This window comes from Anabrus simplex, chromosome 9 (genome assembly GCF_040414725.1).
Source record: "Anabrus simplex isolate iqAnaSimp1 chromosome 9, ASM4041472v1, whole genome shotgun sequence".
In the NCBI taxonomy this organism is placed as follows: Eukaryota; Metazoa; Arthropoda; class Insecta; order Orthoptera; family Tettigoniidae; genus Anabrus; species Anabrus simplex.
The window spans coordinates 114,499,080-114,524,841 of record NC_090273.1 but is presented as its reverse complement, the minus strand read 5'-3'; the positions used below and the strand labels follow the sequence as shown (position 1 = coordinate 114,524,841).

Below are 25,762 nucleotides of genomic sequence, written 5' to 3'. Positions count from 1 at the left end.
TTCTTGATCGGACATTTAACAATTTTACACTAAATATATTCCTCACTGGTTCACTTGACTGTACCTTCGACACTTTGAGTGTAATTACGACATATTCCTTTGATCTGGTGTTTACTGTAGATGTGTCACGCCTAGTTTGGTGATGTATCCATATAACTGCTTCTTCTCCATATCATATGACTTCTTCGTAAGTGTGTACTGTATGACTTCATTGCAAGTGTATCCTTCTATGACTCCATGGTAAGCCTTTCCGTCCATATCTTCAACTAAGTGACCAACCAACTGTGGCCTCACTCTCTGAATGACCAATGACTAATGGCTCATTGAATCTTCTCCATCTCGTTCACTCTCGTTGACTCACCGACTGAGGCCTCTGCATCCCTATGACTTCTTCACTGTTCAGCTTCCGTTTAACTAATGACTGACGCTACAATATGCAGCCACCTTATATAGACTGGTTGATACACCTACGTAATCTCCAGAAATAACTATGATCTACTCCCACCTCACGACAAATGTTAAACCCTATGGCGAAATCGCCCGCAGCATCCAGTAGGTAACTCCAAGAACCTGAGCTCACCACTAAATAAGCACGATGACGTGGCGATGACATAGCAATGACTTGGCAGTATCGCCAGCAGTATTGCACAATGTAGCAATGTCATATCCACACCTGATATACAGCAACTTTTACTGTTCATGTCTTTAGTGTTAATCTACACCCACATGTATATACATACATTTAACTACAATCACGCAAGCGACAAGCATTGCAGAATTTGAATTGAATAATAATTCATCATCATCATCATCATTTCCCTTTATCCAGCTGTAGCCGGGTAGGGGCAAATATGGTTCCTCTCCACTTTCTTCGGTCTTTCCACCACTCCTCCTCCAACACTGTGTCCCAGTCCAGGTTTCTTTCTATAATGCTGCGTTGGATGGTATCCTTCCATCTCAATCGTGGTTGCCCACGGCCTCTCCTTCCTTGGATTTGCATTTCCATCACCTTTTTTGGCATTCTTTCGTCGCTCATTCGCTTTATGTGCCCAAACCATCTAAGTCGGCAATTGAATAATAATTATAATACAATAATAGTAATCTCACAGATAAAATAATAATAATAATATCACAAATGAAATAATAATAAAAATACAGATATCGCCTTGTAACGGGATTTGAACCGTTACAGCGAAAAGATATGAAATATCCTCTGAAATCAGTGATGTACTCTGCCATATCTTGAGGTGTATCACATTCTTACTTAATTTCTGTGTATAACATTAAAACTAAGATATCGTTTACTCCAGTCTTTATTTTTAATGAGTTAACAACTGCTATCGGCCATATTATTTACGCATTTATTATGAAAACATGTTATCCTCTTTCATTTCGAATTTTCTTTAGAGAACAGCAGTCGATGGGTATTACTAATCAACTCCAACATCGTCTTTGAATGTCAACGAGAGAGCTCGCAAATGCACAAAGTGAGAAAACTATACCGTACCGAAGATGATCGATCGCATTTTGTTGCAAACGTTTCAGTTTTCTTACACAAACAGCGTCACATATCCTAACTTAACCATACTATACGTATGATGAAAACACACTTCAAGGGCCAGTAGAGAAATTATAATTTTCTCGCTAATAATTTTTATAATAGCCTTTCTGTAATTTAACCAGACGCGACAAAATATAAACTAAACTCTGAAATCAATTAAGCACTCTTGCTATATCTCAAGGTGAATCCCATTCTTTCTTAATTGCAGTATTTAGCCTCAAAATAAAGTGGTCGTTTAGTTGGCCTTAATTTTTAACGAGTTAACAACCATTATTGGACACGTTATGTACTCATTTATTACGAAAATATGTTCTCTTCATTTCAAATTTTCTTTACGGAACAGCTGTCGACGGGTATTACTAATCGACTCCGACAAGAGAAATCGCTAGTGCACATAGCCAGGAAACGATGCCGAAGGTAATCGATTGCATGCAATATCATCGCTGGGGTGCATAAATATCGGTAACGGAAAAAATCGCGCGCGCTTAATCGCTTGTAATAACGGATACGCCAGTGATAGGGTTCTCGCTGTAACCGAAGGACGATACACAGTTTAATATAGGAATTTTGAAGGGACAGAAAAAAGTCATCGCTATATCGGAGTTCTCGTTATATGCCGTACTCGCTATAGCGGACTTCTACTGTACATCTGTACTACGGTTAGGTTAGGCGACGCCGTTTGAAGAAGAGAACTGAAATGTTTGCCACAGAAGCCTGTGGAGTGATACCGTTATTTCTCCAAATCCAAGACGACGTTTTTTCTCAGAATTTCATACGAAAAATCAAGGGTTGTCTTGTATTTGCGGCCTAACAGTAAGTTAATGGATACCATTGGCAACTACCATGGTACCAGTAACCAGGCTGCTGCTTCTTTTCATCCCCACACATGCGCATACACACCAAACTCGTTGACAATAAACGACCGCCTCTTTTTTATATATCGCTGGCCGCGGCAACCGGTTGTACAGTGCCTGTGGATAACATCACTGGATCTCAGGATATAGTGAAGAGAGAATGACGTTCTATTAGCCTCTACAAAAATGTTTCTCAAATCTACCGAATGATATCAAAACATGCGAGCCTTCGAATTCTTAGGAAGGCCACGGCTACTTAGTGCAGAGTTATAACGTGTCTACTATACCTGATGCTTAGTAAAATTAAGTTTATAGACAGCAGGAATATTTTCGTGATGGATAGTAAGGTACGTGGAAGAGGTATTCCCGGGAAATTTTCAATGGGTTCTTGTCGATATGATGTCGATTTTAAGTTAATGTTTAGTAAACACTTGAAAGTGTAGAATAACTTTGCAGCCGCAAGCAATACGGCATAGGACTAACTAATGCCAATTTTTGGCTTTATCGTGAAGCTGAAAAATGCGTACTATACAAAAAATGCATTCAGTGGTGCACAACAAGGACGCTTTAAAGAAGTCGAAGATGAAATTGTGAGGTATGTGCACGAAAAATGCAAGGGCAGAATGGCCACACCGCGGTGCAATAAACTCTTTCGTTGGCCTTCAACGTCCGCTATTAGGCCTGTAAATTGCTAGCCGCTGAAGTTGGCCAACCCAGCAAGCGAGACATGCGTGTAGCGGTAGCCGGTTATATCTGACGCTGAGTAAAAGCAGCAGTTTTATAGAGGGCAAGAAATTTTCCTGATGGATAGTTGTATTGTAGAGACGCATAGAGTAGGTCCCTTATTGCCGGCAAGTTTTAAACGGCTTCTCTTTGGTATTATGATACCAATTTTAAGTTAATGGCCATTAAACCCGCAGAAATAAAGACTAATTGTGCAGCCGCCAAAAAAAGGCATAACGAAAGCCAATGTCTGGCGTCTAAAAATGCGTACTGTACAACAAAGGCATTCATATGGTTTGAGCCTGATTTAAATTTTATGAAGGAAAAAGTGAGGGTTATGTTGAATTCGGAGAAATACGGTACTGTAATTTTGCAGAACGAAATTAAACATACATTTTCACTGAGTATCAGCTTCCGAAAAATAACAAACAAGTAAACCGTAGTGTGGATATCATCCGCTGAAACGCAAGATTTGAACAAACTGATGGCCGATTCATACTGGTTTTAATGTATATGGAGGGTTTTCCGACTTTTATACAAAAATCGGATATAGCGACAACCTGCTATAGTGAGTAAATTTTTTGCCGTTATGAATTCTCGCTATAACGGACTTCCACTGTATTATATATTGCTCACCTGTTGTCCCACGTAATATTTCACTTTCATATGCAACATTTTTAGCACCATACCACTTCGCCTAATTCAACCACACATCATAGTGTTAATTGAACATTTGTTTCTTACTGTTCTTACTGCTCATTAAAAACTTGTTTTAGGAATTTATCAATTATTGTGTATTGTTTAAATACGGCTGACGATGACCCCAAGTAGGATTGAAACTAGTCCCATGCAACCTATGTAATGTAAATACACGCAGTGTAAATAAAACTATGTATTGAATAGGTGGAAAAATTTTATGTTTATAATTTATATAAATCTCAGTTTAATATGGACCAATAACATGAAATTTATAACCCTTGATGATTATACCCTTGTCTTATCAACAGCAGACCATGCCATATGTGGGCAATCACTTCTGAAGGTTGGCATTTTTGATATTTTAAAAGAATAAAAGGAAGAAAGAAGAGGATAGAAAATCAAATAGAGCTCGATATGTTGCTGTTCACTCTTTGTGCTTGGTTTTTGTTATAAAAAAAAGTGATAAATTACAGAACTCCTCAAATGTGATCTATTTTTGTTTGCAGGCTTGACAATGCATGCCACAATTTTGGCCTACATGTTCTCCCTGGTAGAAATGGGACGTATTACCGTTGCTCTTGGCCCAACAAGTGACAACACAGTGTTTGTGCAGGAGTTTGTGGCAAGCCTGCTGCGGGCAGCATTCCCACACCTTACAGACAATCAGATCAAAATCACCGTTCAAGGTCTATTCAACCTTGATCAGGATATACCAGCCTTCAAGGAACATTTACGAGATTTCTTAGTGCAAATTAGGGTAAGTGCTTTTTACGTGTGAAATGATAGTAATTTTTAGTCTTTTGAGATTTTGGAGGTATAATTATACACAACCTAACATCCCCAAAATATGTTCCTTAGTGATTGTGAAGTCTGCATATTAAGATTCACTCTCTTGTATTGAGTACTTGCTAAGTGTTAGGAGAGATTTGAACAATGCACCAAGTAACTTCAAAAATTAAACTTTCTACCTTTGTTTTATGCTTTTTTTTAAAAAATCGTTATTCATTCATCATAATTAGTACCAGTCATGATTCATATCCCAGATAGCACGTGTGAACATTGTGAAATGTTTGTGAACATGCTTGCTCTGAATACCATGACTTCCAACCTGGGGTCTCGGTGCTGTCTAGTGGGTGTGTTAAGAAACCGACATTCAACCAATCTCAAGCTGCCATTCATATTGATTTGTATCAATAAAAGTGTGATCTCAAAACATGCTTTCGAACTCTATTATTTAAATTCACCGCATGAAGTTGACTCACTTATTATGTTTGGTATGATTTGCCATTTTTGCATTTTATTGAGCAATTCGTATATTTCGTATATTTACTTTTAGTCTTTATCTCTCTTTGGATCTAATTCTGTTTTTTTTTTTGGGTTTATAGAGCAGAGGAATGAGTTATTAAAACTGGCTTGCATGTTTTTGGAAAGGTATCAAATCACAAGCTAAATTGTGATCCAGGGTTTGTGTACATGAATGTTTTCGATAGCTAGGGTTATTATTTTATTCCTATATGAGGCAAGTACGTGTTACTTTCAGTGCCATTCTTACTAGTCAAGGTCAGCCGCATGTATTCACAATTTGATATGTATACAAGTGGCCACATCATGTTCAGAAAGCTAAACCACAACCGACCAGAAAGAGATCAGCCATTTGGAGGAAGTTTCAAGCCGAATAAGCTGAAATAAAAATTTTAAATTGTGACTGCACACTTCGTTTTTGATGACATTACTAGAATTTTATGAAGAAAGAGATGCTTATTTTATGTAAATGTTTGTTTTTATGTAAAATATTTTATTTAGTTGAAAAGTCTTGTGTTTTAATTATAACTTATTTAGAGTGATGTAATTTTAAATATTTTATGTAGATGATATTTCTTGTATTTTGATTATAACTTATTTAGAGTATAAGATGTACAATATTATAGGTTAGGATCCACCTTTCAATACTCCATAATAAGATGGTAAAAAGTAGTTACAACCTGTTTAATGGGACCGGTTTCAACACATTTTAAGTGTCATCATCAGCCAATTTGCGAAGATCTTAAAACAACTAGCACATTGAATACAGGCAAAAAATTAACATTGTATCATAACGTAGCAATTCAGTAAATGTTCAAAACACAATAATCACAGTCAAGAGAGTAAACAGAACATCACTATCTTGCGCCGAAAACAAATATAGCTGAAGTTCATAAGCAGGTCAAATATTCGCTTATGTAAAGTCGTTGCTAGGCAGGTCTTGTAGGCATTTGTTTCTCCGGCCGAAGAGCAAAAGGTGACGTGAATGAAGTCCTAGGAAAACAGTGTAGGATTTAATTTCGTCAAATTTCAAAGTGGATATATAGGTTTTATAAAATAATTTAAAACGTTAAAAAAGAATAAAGCCAAATAAAAAATATATTTAAAAAATAGGAAGAAATAATGAAAGAAATACGAGGTTCAACTCGAAACAACTTGCCGTAGTAATTGATAAAGAAATGATAAATAGAGAAAGGGGGGGGGGACGTTAATTAGAGGGTGGTGGTGGTGGTGGTGGTGGTGGTGGTGGTGGTGGTGGTTATTGTTATTAGAGGAAATACAATTGGGCAACAATCCTTAATATAATACTAATTCGAAGAAAAAAGAAAAAGAACCGACACTTCGAAAAATGAAGATATCGGTTAAAGGAAGACAAGGGCTTTATTCTTTTTTAACGTTTTAAATTATTTTATAAAACCTATATATCCACTTTGAAATTTGACGAAATTAAATCCTACACTGTTTTCCTAGGACTTCATTCACGTCACCTTTTGCTCTTCGGCCGGAGAAACAAATGCCTACAAGACCTGCCTAGCAACGACTTTACATAAGCGAATATTTGACCTGCTTATGAACTTCAGCTATATTTGTTTTCGGCGCAAGATAGTGATGTTCTGTTTACTCTCTTGACTGTGATTATTGTGTTTTGAACATTTACTGAATTGCTACGTTATGATACAATGTTAATTTTTTGCCTGTATTCAATGTGCTAGTTGTTTTAAGATCTTCGCAAATTGGCTGATGATGACACTTAAAATGTGTTGAAACCGGTCCCATTAAACAGGTTGTAACTACTTTTTACCATCTTATTATGGAGTATTGAAAGGTGGATCCTAACCTATAATACAGTATTGTACATCTTATTTCTCTATTCAATACGGAACAATAATGAAGTTTTTAACTTTAAATATTTAGAGTATATTATGAGGAGATTAGGTATAAAGTTTGTAAATTATTTGGTAGAATGTTTGGCCGCCGATGAAGAGAACAAGTGAGGTTCTCAAAACGTATAGTTTTTTTTTAATAGATTAAATAACTTTTTATAGTATTGACAAGGCAGGCATCTATCTGGACTAGTGATTTTCAGTGGAGTATGAGGTATGGTTGTAATCGATAGGATCCATTATTCTAGTGAAATTATCCCCAAAGGTAATAAAATAATGATGTTCCGCAGTGTACTGGATTAACACATATTGAGGCAGTGTATAATCTGCAAACATTAAGGAGAGCTGTAAATAGTGATTGAATTCATAGTATTAAATGTAATGGTTGCTCAGAATCATAGGTAGGTTGATAGGTAATGGAGTTCCTCATGTCTCGTTCCCAAGAAATTGTTCCACATCATGCAACATACCCCTTGAAAACCAAAATCATACTTCAAACTGTACTTCCTCCTGCATTTCAAATGATGAATTGCTGTAATCTCGCAGCAGATGACCTACAGGAGGCCATTGCACAAGTTGTTCTCTCCCAGATCATCTAAACATAACAATGCAATTTATATGTTGCACAAGTTTGCAGTTTGCTCGTAAAATTTGAGGTTAAGCATTGTCCTTGACAGTGTTTAGACTATCTCTACGTGATAAATAAAGTCTTCACAATGCAGCAGCCATACTTGGATGTTATTTACCCCTAAAAACATTTAAATACCGGTTTTGCGATCTGCCCATAGATATGTAGTCCAGGATCCAATCTGCTATCTCAAACACAAGAATTTAAGAATTTATCAAACCTCGCATTTACTTACCTACGCATTTCATTTCAGTTGGTCAAGACATAAATTACGATGTTCATTAGCGTTGCACGAGTACCTGAGTGAATGATAACTTACTAGTTCTGCTTTTTACCATCTCTTGATGAAGGCAGTATTTTCACATTTATCCTTCAGTTCAAGGAAGAGCAAAGCATATCTTTTGAGTGCTGTGAATGGGCCTGGAATGCTGTATTAACTCTTAATATTTTACACACAAGAAACCTCATAAGAGGTCTGTCTTAGAGAGGAACTTTCCCACATCCCCACCCCAGTGTTTTGTGTGTTCTGGCATAAAGGATTTTTTTATTCAAATTACTGTAAGAACCAATATAAATGGTCCGTTATTGGACATTATAAATTTTCCAGCAAACTCATTCCTGTTTGCCAGCGTTTTGCCCCCGTGTGCTAGGCTGGGCTCGTCAGTTGGTACCTAGCACACTTACCAATACGCTAGCTAGTGCATACCGTGGAGGCCACTGCGTAGGCTAACTGGAGCCACCGGCAGTGCCAATGCACTAAGAGACTTTGTCTCATTATCAAAAATTGATGCCTGCTTGGCCATCAGATGACATAGATGTTGATTCCCACAGGGAATCTGAAATATTTGTTCCGAATGAGTAAATTTATAATACCAATATAAATGGTCCGTTATTGGACATTATAAATTTTCCAGCTAACTCATTCCTGTTTGCCAGCGTTTCGCCCCCGTGTCCCAGCCTAGCCTAGCACACGGGGGCGAAACGCTGGCAAACAGGAATGAGTTAGCTGGAAAATTTATAATGTCCAATAACGGACCATTTATATTGGTATTATAAATTTACTCATTCGGAACAAATATTTCAGATTCCCTGTGGGAATCAACATCTATGTTACTGTAAGAAGTTGTAAAATTAAAATACTTTCCACGAGCAGGTCTTCCTAATTTACATTTATTTCTAGGTTAAAGACTGTAGGCTAGTATAATTAATATTCTGAGTGGCAGAAATGAGCTGATGTAAAACTTATTTTTCCAGGAATACACTGGAGAGGATGACTCAGATCTGTTCCTTGATGAACGTGAAACTGCTTTGCGTGCAGCGCAGGAAGAGAAGCGGCGCATTCAGATGTCTGTTCCTGGTATTCTTAATCCTCATGAAATGCCTGAGGAAATGCAGGATTGAGTCTTTAACCATGTGGCTAGTCTACTTTAGGCTGTAATGTCTCACCAGTGAGTGGTATGACTGCTGGAAAGGTGATACAAATATAGCTATACGCTATAAGTGATCTCTCTCATCGGAAGGCATTTTGAAGGAGTAGGGCGTGTTTCCCTTTCCTTTACAAGTCATACATACACTTGGATCAGGACTTCTTGAAGTTGTAATGGAAGAACCTTCTACATTCTCGTTCTCTCATCTGTACAGAAAGAAGGGGGAAAAAAAATATTAAGAGAGAAGCAGCTTTACAAAAAGAAAATACTGATGGAACTTGGCTTTTATGTTTTCTCGCTGGACCAATACAAGTCACAGGACCAATTGAATGCAGCAAGTGGAAATAGTGGTTTGTATAGACTGTAAGAATGTTAAGAAGTTCTGTGTTGTTCCGATTTTCTGAGAACGTAGATAGGAGGTTGCAACTCCTCTGTGTAAAGTGAATTCACCACTTTCTTGTAATGAATTTGTTTAACTGTCAATATCAACTTCACTTAGGGAATATAAAAGATGCCTTCTTTTCATTACAGTGTTAACTTCAATAAGATGATTATGAATTGATGCTGATAAAATCCAGATTGCCTATTAAATATTGCCTGGGATTAATATAGAACACACTAGTACTGAAAGGAAAAAGGAAATCTTAAAAAGCTACAAATTCAGTAATCTTGTGGTGACCATTAAATACAAGTCTTATCTCCCCTTAAGTGACATTTAGTGGATATCATTATCTTCGTACAACCACTCTGAATGAATGGAACTTGCGATGTATGCTTTTAGCTACTGATAGTTCTTGGCGAGCTGTTATCTGCTGTTATTAACTTGAGACGTACTTAACTCGAATTTGTTCCTTGTTACGTAGTTCCCTGTAGATATCTTGTACCTGTTTCTGAATTAGGAGGTGGTGAATTCACGTTGATACAGGATGTGTCCGCCATGTAATTTTCATTTTTCTAAAGAAAAAACCGATAGAATTACTACCATCACTACATCAGGTTATGAATCTGTGTTGTGTAGTAGTGAAAGTTAAAAATCTACTGCTGAAATCTAGCCAACAACTGGTTCTGGTACCTGAAATCCGACTTTTGTACAACAATGCTGTGCGGACGGAGGTGCCACGGGAATGAAAGAGGAAAGGACGAGTGAACGAGTAACGGAACTTTTTATGTCATGTTGTCTCCTGTTCTGGCTGTTTAGTGCCCTCTGTGAGGAGCAGTGTTGGTGTTTACGACGCGTGCGAAAGAGCGACTGTTGGGCGAGGAGTGAACGGACGGAATGTGTGTTTCAACAGGCAGAGTAGAGAAATAAACAGTGAAGTGTTAAAAATTGAAAAGAAAAGAAGAAAAAAAAAAAAAGAGAAAGGAATCCGGCTTGCATGCTGAAAGTTATGTATGTAATGTATGTATGTGTGAGTGTGTAAGATGATGATATGACTGTTTTGTAAACCTTGTAATTATAGTATTCTGGATGTGTGTTTGATTTTGGTATGAGTCCATAGTTCCCTTAAAGAAACTTATATTCTAGAGAGGACAGAAAGAACATATATATTTAAGACGAATAGTGTCTACGTTTCTTGCTTGATTGAGAGTAGTGGATGAGAACGTTGCATTTCTGCCGATTTTTTTTTTTTTTTTTTTTTTTTTTAAATAATGCATTTCATTATCTGTGTTTTTGTGTTTTCTTCTCCTTCCTTTGCAAAATGAGCTGGTCTTTTGTTTGGGATACCTTTATCAATTTTTTAAAGAAAAAAATGCTGTATCTACTGAATAAGAATACAGTATATCTTGAAACACTGTTGCATGTTTGATCAAGCCTTTCTTTTCTGTTTATCCCTCCCCATTTTTATTACATGTTTCCATCCATAATGCACAGTGGTTGAAGAAAACTGATATGTTATTTTGATGATTTTTTTTCTTTCAAGCTTTAAACAAAATGCTGTAGTCATTGTTACATGAAGCAGTATTTGAAGTGAACTTGTAAGAAAGGAGAAACAATTAGCAACTCCCCCCCCCCCTGAAATGAGAAAAATGAACTGTACTGTAAAATAGTGTTAAATATTTGTTATGGCAGCACTGGGAAAAGAAAAAGTGTGTTTGTGAACTCCACTTTGTTTTTGCTATCTATTATTATGTATGGGACTTACAGACATGTTTGAAAAATCTCCTAAGGTATACAACTTCCATGCAAACAGAATTATTTTCTTCCCCTTCTGAAATGGGCATACATTTTGCAATCTTTGTACCCCTGTCAACACTGTTAAGCTATTTGTAGTTATTTGAATGAATTTTTTGGGGGCGGAGGGGGCTAGAGGTATGTTACAGTTCCCAGCATATGGGGAGAAACGATGATGTAATGTTAAACTCTGTTTGGAGAGAGAGAGAGGAAGAAAGAAAGAAAGAAAGAAAGAATGTGTGTGATGTGTATTGCTGGAATCACTTGTATCATTTTATGTTAAAAAAAAAAACAAAGGAAGTACGAATTTTAAAATGTATTTTTAAGGAACTTAACATCTTTCCCCCTTCTCCCCTAATATTTAAAAGACTATTACATTCATATCCAGTGATTGCTACAAAAACCTTGTCAGTGTTGATTAACTGAAAAACCAAATTGTAAGGAAGAAAACTACACTGCATTACTAATGGCTTTGTAGAAATGGTTTAAACCAGTTCTTCCTTTCTTTCATTCCCCCACTTCATACACATACGTATATGTACGGCTAAATAAAAAGAATTTTTACCTCAGCAATTTTTCTCCTTAAAAGTTTTTTGTATTTATAAGTGAAGGAAGCAAGCATTTCTCTCTATCTGGTGGTATCCTCTTTAATATGGCTGCTGACTGATTAGTCTCCCCCTCTCCCCCTGCCATGATAGTTGGTTTCGTGTTGGTGACTAACAATGCATATAGATGTGTGTGCAGCTGAAGGTTTAGCATGATAACGGTATGCATGGAGGCCAAAGGGTACACGATACAGCCAGAGAACTCTCTTGGCTTCTGTTCTAAGAAGGAAAGAGTTAGTTCAGCTGCCTGCCCTTAGGGCCTTGCTTTTACAGTGTAGGAATGCTGTTTGTGAGAATTAAGTTAATAAAAATATTTTACAAAGAATATTGTATTATTTTTATCCTTTGTCAATTTATCCTGTTGCACTTGATTAACCTGTTTTGTGAATGGGTTCTTTTTTCATAAGTGAGAACAAAGAGGTAAATAGAAATACAGTAGAAGTCCGCTATAGCGAGTACGACATACAACGAGAACCCCCTTGTAAGGTCAATTTTTTTATGTCCCTTCAAAATCCCTATAATAAACTGTGGATCATCCTTTCGTTACAGCGAGAGCCTTTTCACTGATGCATCCGTTATTACGAGTGATTTTACCAATATTTATGCACCCAGCCATTATATTGCATGCGATCGATTATCTTCAGTATCGTTTCCTTGCTATGTCCACTAGCAAGCTCTCGTCGACATTCGAAGGCGATGTCGGAGTCGATTAGTAATACCCGTCGACTGCTGTTCCGTAAAGAAAAATGGAAATGAAATAGGAGAACATGTTTTTATAATAAGTGCATAAATAACTTGTCCAATAGCAGTTGTTAACTCATTAAAAAAAGGCTGAAGTAAATGATCGCATAATGTTAATGCTAAGTACTGCAGTTAAGTAAGAATGGGATGCACCTCAAGATATGGCAGAGAGAATAATTGATTTCAGAGGTCAGTTTATATTTTCTCGTGTCGGGTTAAATTTCGGAAAGGCTATTATGTAAATTTATAGCGAAGGTTATCACTTGTCTACTGGCGCTTGATATATGTTTTCATGGTACATACGTGGTTAAGTTAGGTTAGCTGACGCTGTTTGAATAAGAAAGCTGAAGCATTTGCCACAAAATGCGACCTTCTGTATCGTTTTCTCACTGTGCACTTGTGAGTTCTCTCATCGACATTCAATGGCGATATTAAAGTCTATTAGTAATGCCCATCGTCAACTGCCGTTCCATAAAGAAAATCATAAATGAAAGAGGACCACATGTTCTCGTAATTATGTAAATAACGTGGTCGATAGCAGTTATTAACTTGTTAGATGCAAAGGCTTAGTAAACGATCGCTTAATTTTAATACTCTACACTGAAATCAGGTAAGAACGCGTTACACCTCAAGATATAGCAGAGCGCATCACTGATTTCAGAGGTTATTTAATATTTTCTCGCATCTGATTAATTTTCGGAGAGGCTGTTCCCATGTAAATTTATAGTGAGATGTTATCAGTTCTCTACTGGTGCTTGGAATATGTTTTAATGATAATAGTATGTTCAAGTTAAGTTAGGTGGTGCTATTTGAATAAGAAAACAAACATTTGCCACAGAATGTCATTGATCATCGAACAGTATATTTTTCTCCCTATGACCACTTGCGAGCTCTCTCGTCGACATTCAGAAGTTATGTTTGAGTCGATCAGTAAAACCCGTTGACTGTTGTTCTCTAAAAGGGAAATTCAAAATGAAAGAGGATAACAGAGATGCCAACTATTACAAATCAGTCGTAATAATTACGAATTAACCATCATAATTACACCTTTATGAATGCCACCACAAATTACAATTTTTGTTGTTGTTGATTTTTAAATGTAAGTGTATGAAGTGTTCAGACGGATACACAAGGAATGCCATTGTAGCTTGAATTCTCAGAATATTCTTTTCAGATATCTCAGTAATCATTTATACCCCTGCCCTTTCCTGTCCCTCGTTTAAGAATGTTTCAAGTTATCACGTGCCTACGCAGTGTGCGCTTCCAGTACCAGAAAATCAACCACCTGTGAAGTGGTATATCTTGCGGGGTTGTTGTCTTTGTTTTGGCGGCAAAGAGGTGACAAACTACGTTTAATTGTGCGTACTGTGTGTGACTGTTGAATAAGTATTTATTGCAATTTTGGTTGCCAAGTTTATATGCTAAACGTGTGTTGCGAAATGCAAAATGTTTGAAATAATGAAGCGATTTCTTGTGCAGGAAAATACGTGTAGTGACGTTACCGTGACTAGTGACACTAGTAAGAAACCAAAAATAGTTCAAAAATTTAGGGAGGAGTATTTGAAAGAATGGCCCTGTTTACTGCGTTCCTCAAAATCTCCTTCACACGTGTTTTGTAGTGTGTAGTCGCGATTTTTCAGTTGTACATGGTGGACGAGATGACTGTCATAAACACGTGGCTAGTAAAATTCATACAGATATAGATAAGCTGAGGGACACAAACAAGAATTTAACGATTTTTGCTAAATCCTTGGAAGATGAAAGCTCGGTAACAAACGCGGAGTTGTTGTTTACGACTTTTCTTGTTGAACACAACTTGCCTTTAGCCTGCAGTGACCATGCGGGACGTTTGTTCAAGAAAATGTTTCCCGATTGGAAAATAGCTTTGAAGTACAGTTGTGCGAGAACAAAAACGAGAGCACTAGTTAAAACTTTGGCTTCTACAGTTTAGGGAAAGGTAACGGAGTTAATGAAGTCCCAGCCCTTTGCCCTGGCAACAGACGGCAGTAATGATATGAATGACAAAAAGCTCTACCCATAATTATGACGCTTTTCAATAAGTAATCTACACAGATTTCAACGATAATTCTTACAATTCGGGAATCCAATGACAATACAGGCAAAGGAATGTTCAGTGTTTCGAATGACGAACTGAAGAAGGGGGATTCCGTGGGATAACTGCGTAGGTTTTGCATGTGATAATGCACGTACTATGACGTGTTTCCAAAGGTGTGAGCTCCGTTATTTGTAAGGAAAATCCTAATATTTGTGTGCAAGGCTGTGCTTGTCATCTTGTGCACTTAGTTGCTCAAAAGAGGTGCAGTGCTCTTGTAAATGTCAATATTGAACAGTTCCTAATTGATATTTATTACTTTTTGCTGAAAAGCTGAAACCAGGAAAGCTTTGGTGAAAAGCCACACAACATTTTGAAGTATGTTTCTACCAGGTGGTTATCTCTTCTGCAGTGTGTATTGTCCCCTTTTTCCTGGTCTAGCTCAGCCAGTGCACGAGAGATCCCAAAGGGGACCGTTCGTTCACAGGCTGACCTTGTATTAGAGGCATTTAAAAGGGATAGGATTGGCGACCATACACAAGAACAAATTCCAACACAATCTTAGACATTTATTCCATAAGCACTCATAAGAAAACGAATCGCAAAATATTCTTGCTGCCTTTCAAAATGAACATTTTCATCGTGTTGACATTATGATCTGACTGTACAAACAAAACGGCTTTAATTCTTCATCTGCGTAGGCAAAAGATAACAAACCAAAAATTAGTCCTTCAGTGGCTTTAAAATTGAAAATTAAATGAGGATGAACCTTTTCCTGACTTACTCTGATATGTACAATCTAATTGACATAAACCTTCTGCTTCCTCAGTTCCAAAATAAAATCAGAATTCCAATCAACTACGTGGTGAATAACTTATTTACACTTCCATTAAGAATTATTTACATTATCTCAAGTTTAGATTATATTAGCTTCTTCATTGTATGAGAATGTTTCATACAGTCGTGTGTCATAATTCAATTACTCAATTATCTTTAACACTGGGGTTATTGAATGAAAATCCACAGCCTGTTTCCGGTCATTCGACTGGGTCAGGAATGGAATGAATTAAGCCCCCATCTAGCGGCGGGGATAGGAATTGTGCCAGCTGCCGAAGCCTGTCTCACTCCTCTGGGGCAATGATTAATGACTGACGGATGAAATGAAATGAGTGTTGCTGGAGTGAAATATGACGGGGAAAACCGGAGTACCCGGAGAAAAACCTGTCCCGCCTCCGCTTTTTCCAGCACAAATCTCACATGGAGTGACCGGCGGGATTTGAAGCACGGAACCCAGTGGTGAGAGGTCGGCACGCTGCCGCCTGAGCCATGGAGGCTCACTGGGGTTATTAACTTGTCTAATTAATGCAAATTGAGTCGTCACATGACGTTAAGATCAATGTAGAGTCATAAAACAATACCCCTGTTCTTGTCTGATTAATGCAAATTGCATCATCACATGACGTTAAGATCAGTATCGAGTTTTAAAACAATACCCCGTTTGACTAGCATTTAATTACTTCACTCAGATTTTATTTCTGTTATCACACGATCGTGTTTTAGCATTAACATGAAATAGTTCACTCAATTTTTAACACCTATTGTCGTCGAATTAGACATTTCTAATCTAAATTTACAAGCATATCAGCTTTTCACATCATTAACTCACTGAACTATTGAATTGTCGAATTATCAACTCCTTGAATCATTTAATTATTTAGTCATTGCTTGTTTGATTATTAATTATTTAGTCATTGCTTACTTGATCATTGCATTTGCCTTCAAACTAGATGATCTTATTCATCTTAATTAAACCCATAAAAACCTAAATTTCAATGCGAGAGTTGGGAATAGAACTGAAGGATACGAAAGGGTGATTGGTAAATGTGGGGAAGATATGGAAGCTAATGGGAATGGGAAGCGTTTGCTGGACTTCTGTGCTAGTATGGATTTAGCTGTTACGAATACATTCTTCAAGCATTTGGCTATTCACCGCTACACATGGGAAGCTAGGGGTACCAGATCCATAATAGACTATATCTTAACAGACTTCGAATTCAGGAAATCTGTTAGGAATGTACGAGTTTTCCGCGGATTTTTCGATGATACAGACCACTATCTGATCTGTAGTGAACTAATTATCTCTAGGCCTAGGGTAGAGAAAGTGAAATCTGTCTGTAAACGAATAAGGGTAGAAAATCTCCAGGACGAGAACATTAGAAGTACATGGATATGATTAGTGAGAAGTTTCGAACAGTAGACAGTAAGCAGGTTCAGGATATAGAAAGTGAATAGATGGCATACAGGGATGCTGTAGTAGAAACAGCAAGGGAATGCCTAGGAACAACTGTGTGTAAAGATGGGAAAAGGCGAACATCTTGGTGAAATGATGAAGTGAGAGCAGCTTGTAAACGTAAAAAGAAGGCTTATCAGAAATGGCTCCAAACAAGGGCCGAGGCAGACAGGGAGTTGTACGTAGATGAAAGAAATAGAACGAAACAAATAGTTGTTGAATCCAAAAAGAAGTCCTGGGAAGATTTTGGTAACAACCTGGAAAGGCTAGGTCAAGCAGCAGGGAAACCTTTCTGGACAATAATAAAGAATCTTAGGAAGGGAGGGAAAAAGGAAATGAACAGTGTTTTGAGTAATTCAGGTGAACTCATAATAGATCCCAGGGAATCACTGGAGAGGTGGAGGGAATATTTTGAACATCTTCTCAATGTAAAAGAAAATCATCCTGGTGGTGTTGTGAACAGCCAAGCTCATGGGGAGGAGGAAAATGATGTTGGTGAAATTATGCTTGAGGAAGTGGAAAGGACGGTAAATAAACTCCATTGTCATAAGGCAGCAGGAATAGATGAAATTAGACCTGAAATGGTGAAGTATAGTGGGGAGGCAGGTATGAAATGGCTTCATAGAATAGTAAAATTAGCATGGAGTGTTGGTAAGGTACCTTCAGATTGGGCAAAAGCAGTAATTGCACCTATCTGTAAGCAAGGGAACAGGAAGGATTGAAACAACTATCGAGGTATCTCATTGATTAGTATACCAGGCAAAGTATTCACTGGCATCTTGGAAGGGAGGGTGCGATCAGTCGTTGAGAGGAAGCTGGTTGAAAACCAGTGTGGTTTCAGACCACAGAGAGGCTGTCAGGATCAGATTTTCAGTATGCGCCAGGTAATTGAAAAATGCTACGAGAGGAATAGGCAGTTGTGTTCATGTTTTGTAGATCTAGAGAAAGCATATGACAGGGTACCGAGGGAAAAGATGTTCGCCATACTGGGGGACTATGGAATTAAAGGCAGATTATTAAAATCAATCAAAGGCATTTATGTTGACAATTGGGCTTCAGTGAGAATTGATGGTAGAATGAGTTGGTTCAGGGTACTTACAGGGGTTAGACAAGGCTGTAATCTTTCACCTTTGCTGTTCGTAGTTTACATGGATCATCTGCTGAAATGTATAAAATGGCAGGGAGAGATTCAGTTAGGTGGAAATGTAGTAAGCAGTCTCGCCTATGCTGATGATTTGGTCTTAATGGCAGATTGTGCCGAAAGCCTACAGTCTAATATCTTGGAACTAGAAAATAGGTGCAATGAGTATGGTATGAAAATTAGCCTCTCGAAGACTAAATTGATGTCTCAAGTATTATTACAATATTATAAGTCCACCTGTTCCGTTTCTAACGATTTAAAGATAAGAGGTATAGAACTAAATGAGGCTACAACACTAGTTGCAAATCGAGGATTGTGGCGACGTTTAGTAAATTCACAGAGGCTTGCAGACTGAACGCTGAAAGGCATAACAGTCTATAATGATTATGTATGTATGTTTATCATTAAGTGAATGAGATTTCAACAAACACATCAATAAACACTTCCACAGAAAAGTAGATCGACAAAAGACAACGCTGACCGAGCTCGATAGCTGCAGTCGCTTAAGTGCGGCCAGTATTCAGTATTCGGGAGATAGTGGGTTTGAACTCCACTGTCGGCAGCCTGAAGATGCTTTTCCGTGGTTTCCCATTTTCACACCAGGCAAATGCTGGGGCTGTACCCTAATTAAGGCCACGGCTGCTTTCCTCCCAGTCCTAGGCCTTCCTCTCCCATAGTCACCATAAGACCTATCTGTGTCAGTGCGACGCAAAAAAAAAAAAAAAAAAAAAACGCTGAAATAATCTGGATCATCACTAACTACAACATTCACACAATGGGTACACGAAATTTTATCTACGTTATTTACAGTCGAATCCTGGGCTTATACTTATTATTTCATGATTTTTATTCATGATCAAAGTCAGTTTAATCAGATAGGCGAACTTAGGTTCGTTAAATATGCTTGACTTAACGTGTGATACATGATCGAATTAGAGTTATTACTTTCACAGAATGTATTATTTGCGTACAACGACAATCAATTAGAATTAAAGGTTACAATCCGAAGATCTGACTCAAAACAATAATCACTACCATCAGGTGGGTTATCATCTCAAATAGCTAACGTGCGGTCAGTAAGCATCAATTAAGTTATTATCGTTACACATAAGAAATGTGACTAAAAACGTGCTCCAAAATTACAATAAGAAGCTGTGTTCCCAAGACACAAGCTTCAAAATCACTGTAATTTTATTCCACGGAATCACCAATATTCCAAGAAAATTCATAACATAGAGCACTCTAAATATCATTTCCAAGAATAATCAATTACTATTTATTGCTTACGACCATTAATTTAATGTTTAACCCGATCGCGTAACTTGAGTTTATTATTATAACTGTTATTATTATTATTAATGATTATTAAGTCTATCAACAATCTTGAATTTAATCTGAAAAACCAGATGACACAAACCTAACTAATTGTCGGACGTGTATAGATGAAACTCAGATCAATTCTAATTTAATGGAACCACATTCAATTCCATCCCACAGTATCTCAAAGTGTCGCAATTGGATGGTGTTATGCATCAAATGACCAAGCGCCAAAATGGATTTTTTAAAGATTATTACACCATCTGGTAGTTAAAGGTGTAAACTTTACATAGGTTATTGTTTGGACTTTTATTCTCAATATGATTTCGCAGGAAATGAATTTTGACCAAACGCCAACCTCTCAATCATTAAATTGAAGTTTTGCATCAAGTGACCAACCACTATTTCCGAGTCTCAATTATGCATCAAATGACCACACGACAAGCGTGCAGTCACTTGGTCATGTGATGCTAAATGTAGATTCCCGCACAGGTGTTCTTCCCTACAGCATATGGCCAGAACCTAAAATCCTCCGATGTGGAAAAATCGAATTGGGATGGAAAACTGGAAACGTTTTGTTTTGACCTTGAAGAAAAACACTGCTGTTGTCCCATATTCCCACAAATGTTTTTTTTACAAGCGCCAGATGTGGTTATATAACTCAGGGATTCATAGTGGGAAAGATAATAAAGGTCGTTGTTATGTCTGGTTGGAAGGATAAGCAGGACGAGGTGCTCAGGAGGCTGGATCCTGCTTGTACAAACATCTCGTGGAAAACATGCACAACGCCAAAGAAGTCATATTGTGGTCAGATTCTTGCAGAGGCCAGAATCGTTATGTAAAGATTGTTCTACTAATGAAAACAGTTTTGGAACAACACCCTACCATTGAAAAAATTTACACAAATATATTTATATCCAGGCCATAGCTTCCTCCCTAACGGCAGCAACTTGGGAGATGTAGAACGTGCTTTCAAATTTCAGCAGCGCCTCTATACCGCCGAAGACTACATAAATGTAATGAAGATGTGCCGGAAGATGAACCTGCTTGTTGTGGACAGAATGACTGGACTTGTTTAGTGATCCTGGAATAGACGATGGTATAGATGGATTTGATTGTGGAAATATGGATTTTGAACTCGAAAATTCTTAAAATCCTGCATTATATTACACTTGGAGAAACTGTGTGTTTATGATGCCTTAATACTATGATCTAGCAATGTAATACACTGAAGAAAATGGAAATTGCAACACCCAGGAGGAGTGGTGCTACATTGCTGCAATTGAACACGCAGGACGAGTGTTCGGTTGTGTTTCGATGATTACACTTTCAGGTCCCTCTGACCGCAAGTTTGGACAACAATACAGGATATGCCCACCACGAGCTGCAATACATTGATGAATTCGTCGAGGCATGGAGTCAATAAGGCCCTGGATCGCTTCCTGAGGAATTGTGGCCCATGCTTGCTGCACTGCACGGGTCAGTTGTTCCAGAGTTGTGGGTGGCTGAGGACGGTTGGCCAGTTGTCAACCCTTCATGCCCCACACATGCTCAATAGGACTGAGGTCCGGGGATCTGGCGGGCCATTCTAAGGTTGTGATGTCGTGGAGAGCTTCTCTGGAGATGCTACAGTGTGAACCCGGGCATTGTCCTGCTGAAACATCCCATTAGCAATGTTCGCCATCACAGGGACAACCCTGTGTGCCTCTCAACAATAAGATCTGGATGGCCCCTCCCCCCCGGTACGTCAGCGCACACGATTCTGATGATCACTGCGGGCAAGACAGAAGCGCGATTCATCACTAAAGACGACCCTATGCCATTCGTCGACCCATGTCGATCTTTCTTGACACCAGGCCAGCCTGACATGTCACTGTTGTGGGGTCAATGGAACACCTTCTGCAGGGCACGGGCTCGTAAGCCAGCTGCACACAGGCGATTACCAATTGTTTGTTGTGTAACGTGGGGTGCCACAGCTGCTCGAATTTGTGCTGCTGTTGCATGGGGTTCCATCTGGGCCATCTGAATGATGCAGCGATCCTCTCTCACAGTTGTCTGTCGCGCTGGGCCTGTGCCAGGTCTACTAGTGTGGGTACCTTCATTTGACCACTGCTGCTATACACGTACCGTAGATGCCAACACGTGCAGCGACAGTCCGTAGCGATAATCCAGCCTCACGCAGCCCAATTATCTGAGCCCTCTCAAACAGCGACAGTTGTTGATAGCGTGCTCTTCTCTGTTGTCAAGGCATGTTTGACGGGAAACACTTCACTGCACAGACTGCAAATCAACTACGCTACACCAGAGTCCGTATACTGGAGTTGATTCCTCCGCGACCAATCACGTGGGGAGACCTGTAGCAACAATCCAATGGGTCTGAAACTTTGATCGTTTACATACCTACATGGCATCGTTCCATATCTTGAAAATCAACACAAAGGACCAATGCCTTCATGGTGTTGCAATTTCCATTTTCTTAAGTGTATCTATATTACTGTATATTCTAAAATTCATGTTTTTTCTATGTCATGTTGTATGCTGTGATGTATAATGTAATCCTGTACTTAAATAAGCAATAAAATTAGTTAACAGGTACCATATTTTACACTGCACTGAATTTTTAGAAGTCAATTCTATCACTAAATGACAATTTTATTTGTTGGTCAAGTGATGCAAAACTAAAACTAATGTAACCGCAATAAAGCATCAAGTGACCAAGCACCATTATATCAGATTACGACTATATACTTCAAATATCCCTAAATTGAATACATTAAGAAGAAAATTTATGTTTTTATCTTCATTTTGGTTTATAATACCTCACATTTAAAAGGAAATATGAATTAATATAATGGATTTTGCGTTTGCGTCAATATCTCGAAATCTCCTTTTGGCGCTTGGTCAAGCGATGCATAACACCATCCAATTGTAAGTTAAATCCAATATTAATTGAGAGGTCAATTATTTTTAAGTACGACTTTAAATATAGGCATGGGGTTGAAAAATCATTCAGAAGATGAACTACATTGAACTACACTAACCACGAACCTACTACGCTGGTGTAGCAGGGGGAGAGGTGAAACTCCCACGTGGCACGTCCCAGGTGGCGGATAGGGGGGTCCTAACCGTCTTGCCGGTGGACTTGAGGGAAATAAAATATCTCGTGGACCAAACACACTACCCCCTGCGGGTGGGGGACGCACATGTAGAATACACCCGCGGTATCCCCTGCCTGTCGTAAGTGGCGACCAAGGAATGATTGAATTAGAACCATGAAACTACTTTTGATTCGTACCATCATGCGGGGAACACCATGGGTTGCCTGTACTTGCGAGTAGTACCACTACATTAGGTACGAAATAGGTTTGTGTTTCTCAGCAGTTAAGAGGCTGGCCTGGGGGTTTCCAGTACCCGTGCGTCGTACCCATGTGAGCAACACCGCGGGTCTGGGCGTAGCCTGTGTGTTGTACCGCTATATGAGCGACACCATCGGTCTGCGTTGCCTGTGATTGGTGCCCACTATGTGAGGAACACCACGGGAATACCGGCGCCTGTGATTAGTACACTTAGGTGAGGAGCCTCATCGGTTTGCGTTGGCTGTGAGTGGCGCCATTGTGTGAGAAACACCATAGGTCTGCGTTCCCTGTATGAAGTACAATACTTGCAAGTAGTACCATCTTGTGTGGAACACCGTGAGTCTTCGCTACTTTTGATTACCCCAACATGACATATACCATGGTTCTACTTTACTCGCGACATGCACCATCCTGTGGGGCCTTAGACATGGATTTTGCACCCCTTTAGACATCAAGCATCATTGTTTACGATCTTTTTTGAGTCTGATTCACTGTTTTTGTTTGTTTGTTTTTGCTGGGTTCATGTCCATCCATTCATTCTTCATGACATTTTTTATTTTATTTTGGTCAGTGGATGAATTTGTCCTTTTTGTTATTTCATTTGCGTACCATTTGGGGCCGATGACCTCGATGTTAGGCCCCTTTAAACAACAAACATCATCATCATCAAACTACACTAAGAGTTCAAAATCTCGTTCACACAAGTAACAAGTCTATCTTGTCCCTACTAAGATTGGAAGTATGAAATGTGACTAAATACTGAAAGATTAATAGAACTACTGGTTAAAGAAGATAGATCATCTAGTTTCTACACAGATGAACAGATAGATTTTTAAAAAATGGTACTTAGATTTTAGGATGGGGTTCGATTCCTGGCCGGTGTCTTCAGTATTCCAGCGCGTCCATCACATTCACCCTCTCGATGCTAGAATCGCCTTACATGCTTAGTAATTCATGGTGGCAGGGAAGTTGACGTCCCACGACGAAGTTGATGATCCTCTTGACATTGTATAGTGCATCTTGAAGTTGGCGACGATATCCGGTGGATTGCAGTCTTCTTCAAATGCAAATTTGAAATTAGCTGTAACTGACACAATAAATGTTAGAGGGTGCACGAACCAGGCAAAACTCTACCGAATTGTTGAATATCACACTTAATTTAGATTTGATGCTTGTACTGTAAATCTATCCACACGGCAGTATTCTGTTAGAGTAAATTAATAACCAAAATAGCAGAGCGAGCTGATATCCGTAAAATCAGGGTAGAATGAGCATCGCAGAATGCGACGTAGTCCAAGCAGAAAATCAGATTGAAAGATAATGATTTATTGTGAGCTTAAGGTTTTATAGCCTTCAGCTCGGAGGTGTGTCTTTAATTGTAGCAGGTTATTGGTTCACACTGAGCTAGATTTATTGGCTGGGACTATTCCAGAACCTTGTGGAGAGCGATCGGGCGTGCACAGGCGCAGAGCTTACTCTTGAGAAATCCAGTTTGTCACGTGATTCTCATGCTGCCTCGATTGAAAGGTGGGTGAGACGATCAATACATTTGCCTCGCTGAAACTTGTCAAGCCACTTATTACACGCTGGCACAGCTCGCCAATGATAAAATCTGGCCCGTGATTTACAATAAAATATCTGATGCTGGCTCGTAAATACATGCTAATTAATCACTAAATTTGAAGGCTACAGTATTAAGGGTCTTAGAACATTTTAACCCTTTAATAATTCTCTTCTGTGAATCAGAATCTGACAAGGCCAGCTGAAAATTTCTGAAAGTTTCGGAACATTTTGAAAATTCATCTACTAGGCTTTACCTTTTGTTTCTCAGCTCTGTTCTTCCACTTTTCAAATCCTTAAATGTATTCCTCTAATAAGCGGAAACTTCATTTAAAGTTAAATGAATTTTTCAGTGACATTATTGTTTGCTTTGTGAGAGCATCCTCTGTTCCAGAATTTGATAGTAATTTTCTTGATGTGAAATTTAGTTCTGCTTACATACAGAAAAGTGACAATGAGTTGGTCATTGGGACAAACACAAGGGCTTACATAAGAGCAGTTTCTCTAGATGAAACTACATTGAAAAAGTTTTATTCCGATGTGAGGCTGTTCTGTACAAAAACGTGAGTACATTATCAACAAATGGCCAATTAGGGATAAGTTTCTCAAGCATCTTTAAATTGCTGATGTTTTCCAGAGGAAGTACAAGAGTTTTTTTATCAATAGAATTTATGATTGACTGGTTTCCTAAAATTCTGTCGTCAGAAGAAATTGATTTTTTGGAAACAGAGTTTCCAATTTGATGGATTCCCTTTTGACAAGAATGAAAGGGCCAGCAGACTTTGCTTCGAATTATCGAAGATCAGTGATGCTTCAGATATAAGGAAGTACCCTTCTCTGAGTAAGCTAATGATGGCTATTCTTCTAGTACCCCATAGCAATGCTCCAGTGGAAAGAGTTTTTAGTTTGGTGAGGCAGAACAAGACTGAATTCTGTGCTAATATGAGCACTGAACTGTTAAGTGCTCTGTTAGTGCAGAAGGTGCACATGATATCAAAAGAAAAAGCATGTCACCATCACCATAGTATGTTTACCAAACTACAAGCTGCTAAGGCAGCAACTTCAGTATTCAACGAAAGAAATGATTCTTCAACCTCCACTCAGATATGTACTGCAGATCACCTGTTGCTGTAAGCAGGTAAGAATTATACACTGTTTATATGGCAGCCTTTGAATATGTTACATCTGATTGAATTGTATGTTGTTCATTGATTTTTTTTTTTTTTTTTCAGTGATAAGCTAGTGAGATCTCGAAAAGAAAATTCTACCACCGCGCTTACCCCCGCCCGCCCCGTGCCCTAACGGCTGCATTACTAAGTGCCTTTCTTGAAAGTTGGCATCTCTGGGATAGCACGTTTTCGTAATAAATGCGTAAATGACATGGCTGATAGCAATTGTTAACTCGTTAGAAATGAAGGCTGAAGCAAACAATCGCTTAATTTTTAAGTT

The 25,762-nt window shown here is 38.5% G+C and overlaps 1 protein-coding gene across 5 annotated transcripts in view; it reads left to right on the top strand.

The window, feature by feature from the left end:
* emb (exportin-1 emb) overlaps positions 1–12,180 on the top strand; it is a 376,112-nt gene extending 363,932 nt beyond the window's left edge. For all 5 annotated transcript variants that reach the window (XM_067153967.2, XM_067153969.2, XM_067153968.2 and 2 more), the window contains 2 exons: positions 4,344–4,594; positions 8,905–12,180. In XM_067153967.2, the coding sequence (XP_067010068.2) occupies positions 4,344–4,594; positions 8,905–9,051 (398 nt within the window). In that variant the 3' untranslated portion in view covers positions 9,052–12,180. The remainder of the gene's footprint in view (positions 1–4,343; positions 4,595–8,904) is intronic.
* The last annotated feature ends 13,582 nt before the right edge of the window (positions 12,181–25,762 follow it).